The sequence below is a fragment of the Dipteris shenzhenensis genome, chromosome 6, assembly GCF_047967505.1.
Source record: "Dipteris shenzhenensis isolate YYH24624 ecotype China chromosome 6, Dip_SZ_1.0, whole genome shotgun sequence".
NCBI classification, from domain to species: Eukaryota; Viridiplantae; Streptophyta; class Polypodiopsida; order Gleicheniales; family Dipteridaceae; genus Dipteris; species Dipteris shenzhenensis.
In genome coordinates this window covers 51,091,885-51,110,183 of record NC_141601.1, presented here as the reverse complement: position 1 = coordinate 51,110,183, position 18,299 = coordinate 51,091,885, and the positions used below count along the sequence as shown (strand labels likewise).

General features: G+C 41.4%; 2 protein-coding genes across 4 annotated transcripts in view; one reads left to right on the top strand and one right to left on the bottom strand.

Annotated features, from left to right (window-relative positions):
• Positions 1-792: 792 nt before the first annotated feature.
• On the top strand, positions 793-1,760 carry LOC147901307 (histone H2AX-like). 2 transcript variants are annotated; one of them, XR_015541225.1, is made up of 3 exons: positions 793-1,074; positions 1,240-1,574; positions 1,687-1,760. XR_015541225.1 is itself a non-coding variant. In XM_087376353.1 (2 exons), exons 1-2 carry the CDS (start codon positions 844-846, stop codon positions 1,459-1,461), a joined length of 453 nt encoding a protein of 150 aa, XP_087232479.1. In that variant the 5' UTR covers positions 793-843; the 3' UTR covers positions 1,462-1,760. The 2 variants fall into 2 exon arrangements, 1 of the variants encoding a protein (XP_087232479.1); XM_087376353.1 differs by having other exon boundaries at positions 1,240-1,760.
• Positions 1,761-11,750: 9,990 nt separating this feature from the next.
• The window catches only part of SAR1 (SUPPRESSOR OF AUXIN RESISTANCE1), a 171,878-nt gene continuing 165,329 nt past the window's right edge, over positions 11,751-18,299 (bottom strand). For both annotated transcript variants that reach the window (XM_087375403.1, XM_087375404.1), the window contains exons 26-27: positions 12,322-12,483; positions 11,751-12,086 (exon numbers count right to left, since the gene is read on the bottom strand). In XM_087375403.1, the coding sequence (XP_087231529.1) occupies positions 12,033-12,086; positions 12,322-12,483 (216 nt within the window). In that variant the 3' untranslated portion in view covers positions 11,751-12,032. The remainder of the gene's footprint in view (positions 12,087-12,321; positions 12,484-18,299) is intronic.

Below are 18,299 nucleotides of genomic sequence, written 5' to 3'. Positions count from 1 at the left end.
AGGTCGTACATGGAGAACAATAGGCGATGAGGGGCCGTACATGGAGAGGACAAAAAGAGATGATTGGCCTTGAGAGGCTGCCCAACTGCTTGGGCGACGGGAGAGAAAACCACGGAGATGCGCTGGTTGGGGATTGATCCCCTTACGCCAGGCAAAATGTGGGGTTGATGCAAAAATTAATAGGAAGTCTTTATTTAAATGATGTCCAAGTGGTGTGAGCGATATCACTCAGTGCCATCTTCCTCTACATGTTCTTTCTCCTGGCCGGGCACATGGTGTGAGCCCACTGCTGGAGCCATGTGAATGTGCTTCAAAAGCAAGCAAGGAAGCAAGATGTCGCTTTGGACAGATTTTGGGGAAAGAGAAGAGCATTGGATTGGGAGCAAGATTTTTGTCTCGCAGCACACACGTCCACTTGGCATGAGTGACACGTGTCCAGTAGCAATAATCAAGCCGGATTAGGCGGGTTACTTATAGTTTGTTGCCGTGTTTTCACTTGCATTGCGAGCAAAATTTGCAGGTTTGTTTCCTTCCTTTCCCTTATTCCCGTTCACTTTTTGCTTTCTTAGATCTTGCACAGGCGGGCAGTACAGAATTTTGGGGGTGCAAGTTGGAAACTGGAGGAAAGAGAGGACTGTACCTTTCAAGACTCTTGTTCAAAGTTGTTTTTGGCTGGAATGAAGGTGGCAACTACCTGAAGCAACAGGGGAAGACGAGAGAGAAAGAGAGAGAGAGAGAGAGGGGGGGAGGAGAGGGGGGAGGGGGGCGAGGGAGGGATTGAGAAAGGGAGAGGGAAGGGGAAGAGATTCCGTCTGAGCTCAGGCCACAGCAAATTTTGACTGCATGATTGTGGCGATCCTGCCAATTTTCCCCAGGTACGCTCCCATGGCTGCAGGTGGAGGTGGAAGAGGCAAGCCAAAGGATGCTAAGTCTGTCTCCCGCTCGCAGAAGGCTGGCCTTCAGTTTCCAGTCGGCCGGATTGCAAGATTTTTAAAGAAAGGCAGATATTCTGAGCGTGTTGGAGCTGGAGCTCCTGTATACATGGCTGCTGTGATGGAATATCTGGCTGCAGAGGTAGCATTTCGAATTTGAAACTTCCCTGCTGACTTCCTATAAGCTTAAATGCTTGTGATTGCTTGCTACCTTGTCTGCAAGAAGGCTTTACCAAGTCTCGCGCTCACAACACGCTTGCTGGCGACCGTTTAGAGTGAAAGTTTCACGTGTAAGGGTGCGCTGCAGATCTTGGAGCTTGCTGGGAATGCTGCACGAGACAACAAGAAGAATAGGATTATTCCTCGCCATATTCAGCTTGCAGTGAGAAACGATGAGGAGCTTAGCAAGCTGCTTGGCAATGTGGTCATTGCAAATGGGGGAGTATTACCGAACATTCATGCAACTCTATTACCCAAGAAGTCTGGAAAGGCCAAGGGGGAAGCTGGAGGTGCCTCTCAGGAATTTTGAGCTCAGTATACTTGTGTGATGAGTGGCTTTGAGCTCCCTATCAATATCCTGGGATTGCTAACCTTCCTTTTTTTGGGCTTGTGTCAGCGATCTGTTCACTTCAAACTTTTTCGGTGATATTCTGTGCCTCCAATGGAATGATTTGAAAAGTGCTTAGATATTGTTCGTTTTCTGTTCTCTTGTTTGGGATTAGGCTGACACTCAGCTTGTCTCCAACTGTTGCAGGGCCCTGGGTGGCAAGCACAGTGTAAGTCAAATTAATCACTAAGCTCTCTGTTGCCTTGTTTATAATAAGTTAACCTTTGCTTTTTGTATCTCTATGTCTATGTGGAGGTTTTTTGTAGTGTAGTTGTTTTTGCCATGCAGACTTTTGTGAAGGTTAATTCCAACAACGTTTGATTTCACCCTTACCATGCAATTGTCGCATGTCAAGCTACTCGTCTTGATAGCCTGTTTCGATTTTAGAGGCATGTTATGGAACTGATGCTGTGTGGCCCACTCCAAAGGATACCCTGGTGTGGTGAAGAATACCATTTAATAAACTAGCTTTAAGGAGAAGAATGGTGTGGTGAAGAACTACCATTTTAGTTTCAAAAGAGAGTTTAATCGAGTTTGCATGTGCTTTCTAAGTTGGGAATGTAATTTGCATCTATGTAGGAAGCGGTACATGAGTGAGTGAGAGAGGTTTTTCCAATGTTTTTTGGTCGATTTTGTTTCTTGGCTCGTTTGTTTATTTTTTGCTTAGTCACCTTCTTTTCTTCTTTGTTTCTTGTTATCTTTGATTGATGTATTTTAGGAAGCATTGGTTTGCCCAAGAAACTCCACGGGTCTTTAGAGACCTAGTATAGCTGCGTATGGTTGGGCACTGATGATGACATAAGCCTTGCTGTGCTTGCTAACTATGGCTACCTTTTGTTTTTAAAGAAAATTTGTAACTCATTTTTCTTCTCGCTTTCTCTTTTATTTTCTTAAAATTTGTTAACTCATTTTTCTTCTCGCTTTCTCTTTTATTTTCTTTGTAAAATTTTGGACTGTAGAAAGACAAAGTTTGAATTTGTACGATTGGATATATTCTAGTCTTACAAAGGTGTATATAGCTCTAAGGATATAGCGTGAAGGAAAGGGGCTCAACTCAAAATGATTATACTCAACCAAACATTGACCTATAGCCATGCAAGAAGTTGGACCATCTTATGTTTGGCAAACTTATGATTTTTTTTAAAAAGCAATATTTATATCTTCATGTGCACCCGTAACTAAATTTCAAAATTGCACAAGTAATTCCTCATTTCAAATTGAGCCTCTAGTCCTCTAGGAAGCCTAAGGAGAGTCTATAGTCATATCGGCTTTGCTACCATGTTCACAAGTAGGGCCAAGGAATAAGTTTCTTAATGTTGAATTTTTTTTTATTGAGTAATGAACGAGTTGGAGCTATAGTATGATTTTGATAGACTACTTAAGATGCTTTAAAATAGGCCATGGATTGTCCCTTGGATGTGGCGAGTGGGGATGTAGAATTGCTTAGTACTCCCTATGATATCTAGAGGGCTTATTCCCAAACTTAAGATTATTTCTTCCTATGTTGTATGCAATGTGGTTTGCATGGTCATTGTCTTTGTGTATGCTAAATGAATTGTTACATTTGTAAGTTGTGTTTTTATTCAGCAAAATATCAAATAGGGACACGGGCATCTAAGCTTTTGATTTTTGATTCATAGCCAATTCAATAAGAGAAAATGGGCACACAAATTTCGGTCGTAGACATAGAGGGATGTACGTGGATATTCAACTTGATATTGCAAGACACGTCCAATACAATCTTGTGAGGGCTATAAAATGAAGGGTAATTAGCTCATGGTAGATTGCACAAGGAAAAGCTTGAAGGTGCCGATGATGTTAGAAAGAAAGAGCGATGATAGAGGGGATGCACAGAAAATTGATATAAGAGACAGAGGGCAAAAACATTGGAAGAAATGCCTTATCTACAATTGGAAGGTTAATCGCTTTGTCTATGTCCCATTTTTGGCTTCGACCTTTGATTTGTCTTGTATGCAGTTAGAAACATGTATGGTGTTTGCTTTTGTTGTTGATTTTGTGCTTTGGAGCAAATATTTGATATGTCAGTAGTGTTTCGAGCACTCATAGGTCTACGTTATTGTGATGCTTACACAAAATTTGCCACTCATTGAAATGTTGATTTATCTTGAGAGGAATAAATTTGCTTTGATAGTCGAAAGGCCTCATTATCTTTATGGTGGTGTCTAAAAAGACACTTTTTGAGCTTTTCAATGCTTTTGAATTTCTTCCTTGCAAGTGGGAAAAACGCGCATGCTTTTAAAAGAAGAGAGTGGTATGCATAGGATGGGTCTTGTCTATCGTTAAACTTATCCATAAGTCTATATTTTCTTTATGTATCACCCTTATGACTTCATCTAAACAATAGAGGGAAGACAAGATTCCCCCAAAAAAATGTGGATGCTTTTAAAAGAAGAGCATGGTATGAGTAGGAGGGTCTTGGCATCCATGAAACTTATCCATAAGTCTATATTTTCTTTATGTATTACCCTTGTGACTTCATCAAAACAATAGAGAGAAGACATCATTCCCCAATGAATGAGAACCAACTATTAGCAACCCTAAGAATCCTTGTGGTGGAAACCTCAAAAAGGTTAATGGGGCTAATGCATTTATAAAATACTAAGCCGCCCAATAGAAAAGGGACCAAGTAGAAGAACATCAACCATTTCAGATGTGTTTGATCCAAGGATCACATGAATCTAAAAGAAGCAATAGTCCAAGAAGAAGAGAATAAGGTAGAAAAGAACAACACGCGGTCTAGAAACAGATTACATCTCCTCAATCCATCAATGCCTTCACAATCTAATCTTACACCTTTTCCTCCATGGATTGACCCCTGAAAAAGAAAAAAAACTAATTAGGCAATTGGTGGACTGTTATAGCCCAATTTCCATTGACATATTTGACCTTGGTAACTTGGTCAACTTTGCATTGATGGTCGATGATTGTTCGCTGGTTTGAATGCTTAGGGGATGATGATGTGTTAGGTGTTGATGAGGTATTGATATGGTACTATGGATCAATTGGAGATGTTGTACATGATGTGTGTCATTTAGTGCAGCTTGCCTTATTTAGTCATGTAGCTTCATTAGGGAAATGATGATGTGGAATAGTTCTATGCCATGCGGCCTTTTTCTTTCGAGAATTTTAGGGCTCACGGATCTTTCAAATGCCTCGAAGCCTTTTGCTCTATGCTTTAGTTATAAGCTTTAAGAGTGGCCCCAAAAGATCAAGACAAGCATTGAAGTTACACAAAGGAGCCATTTGGATGGCTATTTGACCTCTATGATGAAGTTGCATGGGTGATGATGTTGGCTTTGATATTATTCTTTAGGGTACAAGTTGGAGCATTTATAGTCATGGGTCTATTGGATTTGAGGTGTCAAACTATTTCCAGGTTCACAATAATGTTTGAATGACATGGAATAGTAGAGGTAATAGGCTTGGTCTCATTGAGAAAAGAAAATGTTCAAGTTTAGTTGAAATGTCTTTGCAGTTGATTTATGGGTCTACTTAATGTGATCTAACTAGTCTAGGCTCCCATTTGTCTCATCCCTAACAAGTGCTTGCTACTGGGCTAAGTCGGGTTGGCATTTGTCTCCTATACATGTAGCAAATCCATGAAAAATAGTAGAAAGAATATCTATGTAGAAGTTGATGTGCTCTGAGCCCAAAGCACAAGATCTTTTCCTTAACTTGTTCAAGGCTTTAGTCTTGATTAAAGTGAGTTAGGAAATGAGGCATATAGTTGCATCTTGCATCTCCCTAAATGATGAAGGTCCTTGGAGTTGGTTGCCTTATAAAGAGGCATAAATCTTTGAACCTCCACTATTGATAGGAGTGTCCTTGAGCACTTTGGGTACAAATCAAAGTACAGCAAGTGACTCTCTTTTTTGATTTTGTCTTTCATAGATCCCTTACAAAGTTGAAAATTGAGGATTACATATACAAAAGCTATATATATCACTTAAATGAGCAAGGAATGAGCATAGCTATGTGGAGCAAAATCATGAACTTCTCGAGCCAAAACTTCTATCACATCTTCCTCTTCAACATGGGAGTGAAATATACAAACTCAAAGCTCTTCAAAAGCTTAACAATATACAAGAATGAAGATGGCATTCCTAAGAAACAAATGGGGATGGAGATGGCCTCTCAAACCACCAACATTCTAATTATTAATTAGTCTTTTGGGACGGTTTGAAGGATGTAGCATCTTGGAAGAGTGCTCGCCCAAGGCTCTAATACCATGATAGAATAAAGGAGAGATGGGGGAGAATAACAAAGGATGTCACCTTATAACATGTAATATAGCACCTTACACAATAAATATTTGGATGTCACCTTATAAACATGTAATATAGCACCTTAGACAATAAACATTTTTTATAAGAACATTGGGGACTTACATGACATGTCACCTTATAACATGTAATATAGCACCTTACACAATAAATATTTGGATGTCACCTTATAAACATGTAATATAGCACCTTAGACAATAAACATTTTTTATAAGAACACTGGAGACTTACATGATGAATTCTAGAGAATACTTATTTAAAGTATAAATTTCAATAGAGAGGGAACCCTAAATTCAATATTCAAATATGTATACATCTAGAAGAAGAGAAACAATTTTGTTCAAAGGAAATTTTAATATATAGGGGCATTTAAATACATGTTTTCTCCCTCGTTCTATATGGGTTTGTAAAGAGTGAAGCCCCTAGGGTTGAGGACGATATTACACCCAAGAATGAACAATTTTCTATATTTACATAATTTTGATCTAGAGAAAGGACTATTTTTAGAGCATGGATATTCTACACTATGTTTCGAGTAAGAACGCTCTCTAATCAAGACTCTCATTTCAATTCTGGTAGTTGGAGACAATACTTTACGACAAAAGCTAGACTTTTGCTGACAAGACTTACTTTGGACTAGAGAGGTGCTATACTCTATAAGAGAGAGAGAACACTCTATAAGAAAGAGAGAATACTCTATAAGATAGAGGCTAGACTCTAAGAGAGAGAGGACTTCAACCTCATGTATACATACAACATGAAGGACTGAAGCCCCTCATTGGGCATTGTGTTCACTCAGTTGTTGTATCCTTAGTGCACTCTCTTCAAGTATCCTTGCTCCCCTTAAAATATTGATGTATAATAGCAAAGCTCTAATCTCTCTTTCCTCCTACCCCATACTATCACCCCTCTACTTGATCACTCTCACCCCCCGTTCCATACTCTCTACCACCTCTTTTACCCTCTCATCTTCACGCCTTTCCCTCCCAAATTTATCTACTCCTATCCTTACTCCCAAATTTATCTACTCCTATCCTTACTTCCCCATCTTGAATCCACACTCTCAATCCTTTTGCCACACCCAAATCGCTCTCTTAACCAACTCCCCCTCTTCCTCCCTTTACCCCCTATGATGATTGATCTTTAATAGATTTTTTTTGTAGTCATTTTGGTAGTGGCTACTTGCCTTACAAGCTAACGCTCTTGTTATTCCAATTTTGGAATTTCAATTTTGAGCAGTGTCTTGCCAGCTCTTGACTAGGGTAACCTACCCCAAGAGTGAACATCAAAGACCAAGGCGACCACGTCTGACCCTCATCCTAACCATGTGTCCCTAGAGTGAAACTTGTCATCCAAAAGAATCCAATCCAAGGCTATGGCTCCAAGAGCCTATAGCGAAAGCATGACCACTCTCCCATGAAGACCACTACATATAGTCAGAAGTACTTAGTAGTGTGCCATGCTCATCAAGAGGGGAGGAAGAAACTTTGAGATGGACTGATGTAAAGATCCATCCGGTACTATCTTTCCAATCTCTACCAGTGGAAGGAGTGCAAGGCTATATGCATCTCATGAAAAAATCATTCAACGATTCATGTCCTGAAAAGAGTACTTTGGCCACCTTATTGCATAACAAAGCTCTGCTCTACAAGTGTGGATCTAAAATATTGAGGCCATCTTCCCACTTGAGTAGGTCTCAAGTGTCTCAAGCCACCCTAGCTCTGATATCTTCTAAACCATTTAGACTACTTCCTTGTCAATTAGAATTGAGCTGAGTGATGCAATCCCTAGAATGGCACCAACAAGAACAAATAAACCAAGCCGTGGCCAACAATACCAAGGTTGACCACCCCTACCCTAGAAGTAAGGTCAGGTTTGAATGAGCTCCAAAAAAAGCTTCCTTCTGCTTATCTCCAACACAACAACGAATTGTTACGAAGGGGAGATGCACAAACCGACCTGGTAACCCAAGTACCTGACAAGGACACCCTTTAGATCCAAGTAAAACCAAGATGAGCCCCCTAAGCTAAAGTATCCTAATCACTAATCCATAATCCATTCAATTTGTTCCAATTAATGTGTGCAAGTGGTGCAATGCAAAACAAATCCAAGCTTGCTCTAAAGGATGTGAGGTCCTGTGTGTTAGCATCCAAAAAAATAGCAGTATCATCAATCAACTCACTATACAAGATCTCATCTGGTCTAAGAGAAAGTCTCAACCCAATAATGTCCACCTGGGATATCAAAATTTCGCTCATTGCTTCAGTATGTAAGAGAGGGAATCCATGCATCAAAGAATCCAAAGCATGGAAGGATACACTTTAAAAAACTCTTGTCTACTCTGTCATATGCCTTTTCAAAACCCGAGTAGAATGGCAAGGCATCGGCAACTTTGTAGAACCCAATTTGAAGCTTCCCAGAAAGACAAAATATGATTAAAAATGCTTCTACCATGCACAAAGCCAATCTACATATCATGTGAATAAGATCAAGAAGAATGATTTGCAAACGCTAAGTGATTGCTTTGGTCAAAATCTTGTAAAATGTTCGTAATAAAGTGATGGGTCTCCATTAGGAGATGAGATTTTTGCAACCACCTTGTAGGATAAGATGAAATAGACGCTCTATAAGTGAATTGAGCATCATACTAGAGTCCCAAACGCCTTGCAGGGCTGAGGTAACCTGGTCCCCAATCATATCACCTATCTACACATTGACATCTATCCTCGTGGAGAACAAGTGCAATCCTGAATTCCGTATTGGTGAAAGAAACATGAGGTAGATTTGTAATATGACGAACAAGTGCAATCCTGAATTCCATTTTGGTGAAAGAAACATCAGGTAGATTTGTAATATGGCGTTTCACCAAATTTCAAATATTCTACTAAACCATATGCTTGGCATCATCTCTAACAGACAAATCAATATATGCTAGAAGAAGGGAGGCATAAAAGTCTGTAGCAATGCACATAACAACATTAAGATATTTGCCAGCAAAATCCCGCTAGAGTCAATAACCTGAGATACACTCTACCATGTTTCAGGCCGAGTAGAGAAAATGTGTTTATTGACTCTTCCTCCCATCTGGATCCAAAAGGATTCATGTACGTGAAAGACATAGTCTGCTCTCTGATGATCTGCATATAAGCCCTTGTTGCTGCAACAAGGCACTTCTGATTCCAAGCATCTGTAGGCCTTTCTTCTCTTTTAAGGGCTACTAACTCTTGACGGAGGCCCCTCTCCTACCTGAGAATCTCATATCGCCTAGTGTTAGCAATAGTATGATAAAAATCATTGACACCAAAGAGGACTGCTTTCACGTATGGAGGGAAATATATACTCCATCTTACAAATGAGAAACTCATATCTACAAAACATCTTTTGTGAGGCCATTCTTTATATACAATGCATCTAGAATCCTAATAGTAGCAAGGCGACACCTCTCATGACTCTCATGAGGCTCAAAAATCAAAAGAGGAAAGCTTGAGAATGGACAACAAACTTATTGACCCTAATAAAAACGAATTGGAGGAGATTGAAGGCACCAAAATTAGATCAATTTTTGAACGACTTAAAATTTCAAATTGTAGCTATCAAAATTGCTACCCTTGGAGCTGAGAAGACTTGAAAACAAGAGCTAGACCCTACAACATTCCTTGCATTCAAACTCTGAGCAAAATAAGGAGTCGAAGTATAGATTGGAAATTTAGGATAGATTAATCATATGGTTTGAAGCTATCTTAGATCATTTTTTAGTAGGTCCATGTAGCTTCCCAAGTTTTTAGAAAACTGAGCGGAGCAAGGGAAAGGAGGCGACTTGCAACCAACAAATGTCTCTATCCAACAATCGCACAAAAGGTCCTATCCAACAGTGAGTTGACAGAAAGAGAAATGAGGAAGAAAGGAGACTAGAACCTGAGGCTAGAAGACTGAGGGGACGAGCAAGGGACCAAGGGGAGAGGTAACACCAATGAGCCACCCGTAGGACCAATTCATTGATATGCCTTAAGGTTGAAATTTTGAAAGGCTTACAATGGAGAAATAAATCTCCTTACAATGGAGAAATAAATCTCCACCACTAACTAGAGGGGATAAAGGTTTACAAATGCTAATCTAGGAGTTTAGGTTCAGAGAAAATTAGGCAGTGAAAAACTTTAGGAATTAAAAATGCCACATCTTAGAATGTTGATTTTTTGTTTACATGTCTCATCTCAAAAACATCATATCAATAAGTGATCTTCTTGACTTCCAACTCCATTGGGGTGTGTTCAAGATGTAGACATGCTCATTGAGTAACCTTGTCTCCCAACTTTAAAAATGACGTCAATATTTGGCTTCTAGATTGCCACCTTTTGTTTAATTGTCTTCAAATCTTATCCATATATTTTCAAGTCACCAATGGCTCTATCTTTACCAAGAAATATATGGTTCAAATATTCTAACCAATCAAGCACAAATCCTTTTACTTGGTTGCATCCATTGGCTTGTTGGAAATTTATTCGTACCCATATGTTCAAGTGTGTTACATTATGGATGTATCGACCTTGTTCCCTTCCAAAGCACCTCCACCTTGGTCACTAATATTGGTAGGGAAAATATTAGGGAATGACCTCTATAAGATGAACCTTCTTTCACCCATTCTTATCCAACACTTTGGCAAGTCCCATTGCACAAGCTTAGCAAATCTATACAAAACTAAACTTTGTACCAACATAATTTTCTTTTTCTCATAGTTGCAAAGATGCACACTTCTGCACTTTTCTTAGAAGCTCAAAACTACTTCATACCTCACAAGGAATTTTCTCATGCAGGTATTGAAAATATAATTGTATGCAAACTCCAATCCCAAATATATATGGCTTAATTAGCTGTAATTAATTTCCCTTGAAGGCCAAGTGGTTAGCGCATCTAAATCTCTTTCAAGGCCTGGCTAATCTTTTGCTATGAGGACTCTGTGTGTGTGTGTGCGCGCGCACGCACACACGTGCACACACAACACACGCATGTACGCACGCGCACGCGCGCACACACACACACAAGATGAGCATATTGTGGGTGAAAATATTGTTGCTTTCATATTACAAGATGAGCATCCCAAAGCCGGATATGCTCAAAACACATCAAGCAAACAATCACAGACAATTTTTTTTTTCAGTGAAATCTTTCACTTCTATGTGGGAAACCCCAAAAAGAGGTAAAAACCACACAGACACGCACATACACACACACAGTCCTCCGCATCTAAATCTCTTTCAAGGCCTGGCTAATCTTTTGCTATGAGGACTGTGTGTGTGTGTGTGCGCTCTCGCGCGCATGTGCGTGCACGCACACACAACACACACACACACACACACACACACACACACAACACACGCACACACACACACACAGCAGCTGATGCTGTCTACCAAAGAGTGTACAGTACAATGTGTAAGATGCCAAACAGGAGAGCCTGTGTGATTCTGCAGAAAAATAAAAGCAACTTACAAGGTACAAAAGAAGAGCGGAAGTGTTATATCAGATGTTACATGGTTGACAGGGCATACAGTATAATGTGTAGAGAGCCTGTGTGATCCCCCACAACAATAAAAGCAACAACATCCAAGGTAAAGGTACAAAAGTAGAGCTGACGTGCAATGTCAGATGGTACAATGTGAAAGGAAATCATACTAGCGAGGTGCACATTATCAACTGATCTGTTATGGCAAGATGTCAAATGGAGAGGGTGAATGCAATAAAAGTGCCTACATTAACTCCCAATAACATACAAGATCACAGCATATGAACAATGCCGATTCTATTTTCATAAGGCTGCGTGAAATAGCTTCAAAAATTTTGTTGATTCTAAAATCTTGTATAGGATCCGTCCCCTGCCCCCCCCCCCCCCGCGGCTTTCCCCCTCTGCCTGGCTCTGTCCTCTACCTTTCTTTGTTATTTTTTAGGTGAGCTAACAAAATCCTCAGATTTGTGCAGCGCCAAAAGAAATATGGCCTTGGCACTGTAAGTAGAAAACCAGATGAGGCACACGCAAGCGACACTTATGCTCAGGTGATACAAAACGTCTGTGTGCTGCACTTTGGCAAGGCACCCAGAAAAACTGCATAAGAGCTCATTATACTATGTGCATTGGCATTCTGGATTGAGTTTCAGAAGATAGGACAAATCCCGATTTTCATTGCAAACAAGTCATCAGGTAGATTTCTTTTGCACCAAAGAGGCCACATCACCCGTATCTGTCTCCATCTGCAAGACAATTCAGATCAGAACCTAAATGACTGAAGGATATGATAGCAAACAAAATTTTGCAAGGGGGACTAGCATGCATTCAAGTGGCACTCCAATCCCATTCTCCCCTTTCTTAACAAGTACCAAATCTTATGTCAGCACCATGTCAAGCCATCTGGTATTTTAAAAAAACTCGAAAATGGTATGCATGACAACTGATGCAGCGTACATTTAGACCAGGATGCTACAATACCTGTTCAAAATGCTTTTGCAAAGCATCACTAAGCAAGTTCTCAAGGCTTCCAAATTGGCCGGACTTCCTGGCCTCTGCAAGTTCCAATTTGAGGCGATCGACCAATGTGTATGGGAACCATACTGCACACATTTTCTTGCGCTTGATCACATCAACAGGCCTCTGCACGACAGTCTGATCACTAATGAGCATATCAAACAAACTACAACAGTGACATCACCCACAAACTTTGTAGTTTCTGGGAGGTGTGCTAGACATCCCCAGTTTTATATATAGATATAGATATATAGCTAGCACGCACGCACACTTTTTTTGGGTGAAATCTTTGATTGATTATATTATATGAGTAGCAACCTCAAAACAAGGTGCTGCAATTACATCAATTGAAAATTTCAGTATATGCCAAAAAGACCTCATGATCCATGCAGCGGATCTGCAAGCAATCAAAGAAAGATTGCTACAAAGAACGCCTAAAAAAGCCAAACAGAGAGAAAGTAGGATCACCAAAGACTTTACAATTCCTATATGTCCATAAAGTCCATAGTGCCCAGTAGCTAACTATATATAGATATAGATATATAGTTAGCGTGCACACAATACACACACACACACACACACACACACACACACACAAAAACTTCGTAGTTTCTAGGAGGTGCGCTAGACATCCCTGGTTTTATATATAGATATAGATATATAGTTAGCGCACACACGCACGCGCACACTTTTTTTTTTTGGTGAAATCTTTGATTGATTATATTATATGAGTAGCAACCTCAAAATAAGGTGCTACAATTACATCAACTGAAAATTTCAGTATATGCCAAAAAGACCTCACGATCTATGCAGCAGATCTGCAAGCAATTAAAGAAAGATTGCTGCAGAGAACACATCTGTGGCAAAGTGCAGGAGCAATGTGTCGATGAGCTAATAGCTGTCCAGATGGAAACACTCCCAAAAGAGCTCGCCAAAAGAAAACCTGTTGCCGAAGCGGTACTTTATAGGCCCAAAGTAGGCACTACACACACACACACACACACACATTTTTTTTTGGTAATAACACACACACACACACACTTTTTTTTTTTTGGGTAAAATCCAGTGCATTGTATTTATAATCTCATAACTTTACAAGATGGGAGTCTCCAAAATGAAGAGTATCCCAAAGATCAGAAGCATAAAAAGAAAAGCTCTATGCAAGAAGCATGTATATCACCCTCATGGTAGGCATCATATAAAGATTGCCGCAATGAGGCTTTGAAAGATTCATATGACTTGTGAATCTGGCGGCCCAAGAATGCCAAATTATGCTCATTCCAGATTGTCCAAAGAGCCCAATATCTCACCCATGAGAGAAATAGTGAGTATTGAGATAAAGACCTCATAAATCTGCCAAATAATCAAAAATGTTTCCCAAATCTATGACTCGGGAAACGGAGGCGAAGATGATCTGAAATTCTCCGAAGGAGGTTCCGAGAAGACAGGCTGCCAAAGCAAATGAGGGACAGTCTCTGAAGGAGCCTGACACCGTAAACATGTGGATGGTGCAATGTGACCTTTGGCAAGTGTGATTCCCACTGACGATGTGCCGGTCTTTGTTTCAAAGGCATTTTACATCTCCATAATATTCGGAGATTCTTCCGCCACCATGAGAGGGGCTGCCTGATATGCCGCAGAGTATTAGCATATTGATGAATCCATGGGGCAGGCTAAAGAAGCTTGTAGGCTTTGATGGAGGTCAAAGCAGGCAGAGGAACAGGATGAGAGCATGTAGCAGAGGGGTGCAATTGCCAATCGATTAGCCTGTCTGTGTCAGCCACAAGAGGAATAGGTAGAAAAGGATGTAAGAGATCAATAATTTCCTTCCATATCAACCTATGATGCATTCCCAATGCATAGGAGGCAGTGGCCTGAGGAAAAGATAAGACATAGCCCTAATCATATACCATATCATTGATGTATCTAATTCCCAATTTCATGAGATTATATGCCCGAACAGGTTCCTGTAAAGCAAGTGGAATGTCAAAGATGGCACTCCAATGAATACTTTCTTTCCTCATTGAGTTTGTCCCCGAGCGATTATCAGGAGCCCATTTGACCTTGGAAAGTACTTGTTTCCCGTCAAGTATCAAAGCAGTAGAGAAAGGGCAGCCAGGAATCTTCCCTACAAATCTCCCAATGACAATGATCAGTAGTCCAATGGCCATAAGCAGATGTCCTCATGTTGACACACATGGATGCTATCATACAAGTCCATGGCTGTTGTTGACACAAAAAAGTATGGAGCATAGTCACCTTCCTTGCAAGTACATGATATCTGATATTGAGAACATTAAGTCCCCCATGCATCCTAGGAGAGCACACCATTTCCATCTTCAGCAGTCTCAATGCTTTCACAGCACCTTTTGTCCTCCATAACAGCTCCATAGCTTGAGACATAAAGGCTGAAATATCTCTAGAGGACCAATGTAGCAAAGGCAAAAAGAACTGAACATAAGACATTACAACAGACTGTACTATTCTGAGCCTGACATGAAGTGGCCAAGTGGAAATTTTCCAATATTCCAATTTATGTTGAAGTCTTTGGAAGATTTGTTTTAGCTGCTGCTTCCTGGTGATATGCCATCCTATAGGATATCCCAAATGCCTGACTACATCTTTGGAATGCACTACCTGACCTGGCCAGAGAATAGAATGCCATTCACATTGTTTCAGGGGAAGTAATTTGGATTTGTCAAAGTTGACATGCAATCCCGCTGCTAATCCATACAATGATAATGTGGTCATAAGCATGCGGACTTCCCGGGGAGAGTTCTGTGTCATAAAGAAGGAATCATCAGCATATGCCTGTGCCAAAAAAGATGCAGCCCCAGAGATTTTAAGACTAGTCATCTGTCCTGTGTTTGTAAGATGATCAAGATACATCAAGCGGGGATGGGTCGCAATGGCATAGAAGAGAGCACTAAGAGGGCAGCCCAGTCTGACTGATCTACCCAATGTCCATGACCGAGATAGATGACTCCCAAGAATGCACTAAGAGGTAGAGCCAGAATAAAGCCAATAAATTGCATTTGCTATCTTGGGACCAAAGCCCAACTTTGTCATGGTTTGAGAGATAAAATCCCATTGAACAGTGTCAAATGCCTTAGTGATATCTACCTGCAATATGAGCACATCTTGATGCGAGTACTTAGCATATTCAATTGCAGTCAATGCATTGGAGATATTGTCATGGATTTGTCTTCGCGGCACAAACCCATACTGATGAGGATGAAGGCCCGCATTCAGTATCCCATGAAGCCTATACACAATCATTTTGGCAATGAGTTTGTAAACTACATGTAGAGTTTGTGGCCCATCGACCGTTTTTAATTGGATGAGAGGCCTTCGAGAAGCTCACATACGCCTACCTTCCTCCTCTTCATTCGTGAGGGGAATGACAAATGCTACCATCCAAAAACCGCCGTTTACTTCACAAGATAGGACCTATAAATGGACAAATAACTCCACATCAAGTCATCCAATCAAACATATCTCCCAATCTTGACTTGTGCCTCCATCTACAATTCTATTTTGCGTAAAGTTCTATCGGGTTCATCTTCAAGTGCCGAAGTATAGCTTTATCTAAAGAACATCATTATCTCATATCACATCGATAGAGGAGATCGTGGAGTCAACAAAGAGTTTCATTATGCAAATTTAGCAGTTGGCAAGTCTTGCTGACACTAATCTCTTGATGTGTCAATGTGGACTCCTATAGTAAGATGGCACGTGATGATGGAAGAGATTTGGTAAATGAAAGAAGAGATGGTATGTGTTGGTACATGTCATGTGCACAGATTGGAATCTGACATGTACTGGGATACACAAGACTAGCTCAGGTAGCCTAGGGAGGCTTAGGGCTGGGCAGGCTTGATTTTCGAGTTGAGTGGCAAGGGTATGGACCAAATAGAGGTCTCCGTGCAGCTAGGGCACAACTCACACAAGGATAGTGTGCTTTGGCTCGACAAGAGAGATAGTGGTTTCAGGTGCGCTTTCAGGTGCACTTTCAAGATCCACCGACAAAGAGGCTGGCTTTTTGACACCCTAGTGAGACCAACTGCCATGTATAAAGCACCTTTTTTTTGGGAGGGGGCGTGATGTCTCGGCAATAGACTAGAGAAGATTTGAGCGGCTACAGGTGATTATGGCATCTAGGATGATTCAAAGTACAAGCAGAGTTCACCATGAAACTACTCCACATTGATGCCATCTTGTAGACAGTGACATTCCTCCACAGTGTTTAGGCCTTACCGCACTGGAAACTAGAGAGGCTGGCACTAGAATCATCGAGGCGGTTAGTAGAGAGTAGGGTAAGCTCAACATTGTATACACGTGTATCCACATGGTTTGCCAGTCAAGGTATCACATGGGCCGGCTTTCCCGCTTTCAACAGCATGGGTGCACCGCCGAAGTCGCTCCCATTAGATGAGATTAACCGCATCATACGGTTAGATGTCCTCCAGCTCTATAGGTCTTGGACTTGGGGGGGTGGACCAGGAGTTCCCACCAAGATCTAGTTCTATCACAACCACCATTTGAGAGTTTTGGCGGATGGACTCATGATCATAGTATAGAGGAGTCGCACATGCATTGAGGATTGTCATTGGACAAATGCGGGTCTCGTCCCATCAACTGAGGATTGAGGTAGGGAGAGCTGCAGGCACATCCTAGGAGCAACAGATCTATAGGTTATGCATGCTGGGAGAGATCAAGATAAAGGAACACTTCTTGTGTGCTTACCCAATATACTATAGGGTCTAGGGACAACACCACTACCTCTTTCAAGAGGGACACGGCTTTGGTACACTCTCACGCTTAATCAACTTAAATGACCAAGTCTACGTTTGGCTCTCCCTGATTGAGATGCGACAGCACAGAGAGACTATTGAGACACATCAGACAGCAACAAGATGTGGCCGTGCCACAAGAGGCTGAGGTAGACCGCGCACTACGACATGTCATGGACTTCTATGCCTTTGAGTTAGCTCCAGGATAGTGTGGGATGTAGGAAGAGGAGCTAGCTGACATGAGGGCAGCATTGATCAACGAGGAGAGACGACATGACGCTCCCGAGCCACGTATACACAGACCACGCATGACACAGAGAGCGACCAGAGTTTTGTCTCAGCTCTCCTCAGACACTTCTAGAGACGAGCCGTCACCGCCAGGGTTCGGATCTTGAGTTTCAATTTTCAACTTCAATTTTGAATTTTGAGTTTGAGCTCTTTAGCTCTTTAGCTTATCATAGCACTCAACAAGGGCCCTAGCATGCCCTTTGCTTGAGCCTACAGAGGCTTGCATGTGTTTTCTTCTTTTTATTATACTTTGTCCCACATGTCCATGAGGCCTTCCGAGGATGTTAATATCTCTCTCTCTCTCTCTCTCTCTCTCTCCAAAGTTGGATGCCACCAGATCCTTTCCCACGACAAGGGCCTTGGATGCCCTTGTCTCAATGGTACAAGACGCTACCACCAGAACCTTTCCCACGACCCAACCCATGCGAGTCCTACATGGGAAGATGCCTCAAAACCCTTGGTTCGATACCGAGTGTAGAGAGGCGAGAGCCTACCTCATATGGGAGCAGACCTTAGGGCATCTGACGTCATCTGAGACAAAGGATTTTTCGACGACTCACACCCCGCAAGAGGCGAGCCTTTCTCACACACAGGATGGATGAGATTGTTAGATCTTTTCGAGGAGGAGACCCGACCACTAGATGGGGGTTCCTAGCGGAGGGGAAGCCACCTATTTCCATCATTGACCCAGATGTCTAGCACACGTATGCATGTTCCCTCTATGATGTTCAGATGCAGACACCACAGGACATGTCCTCTATGCCCATGCCTACCACTTGTCACTTGTTTACCACACAGAATGTGCGGGCTGCACTCCGCGGGCTGCACTCCGTCCACTACACAACCGGAAAGCACAAGATC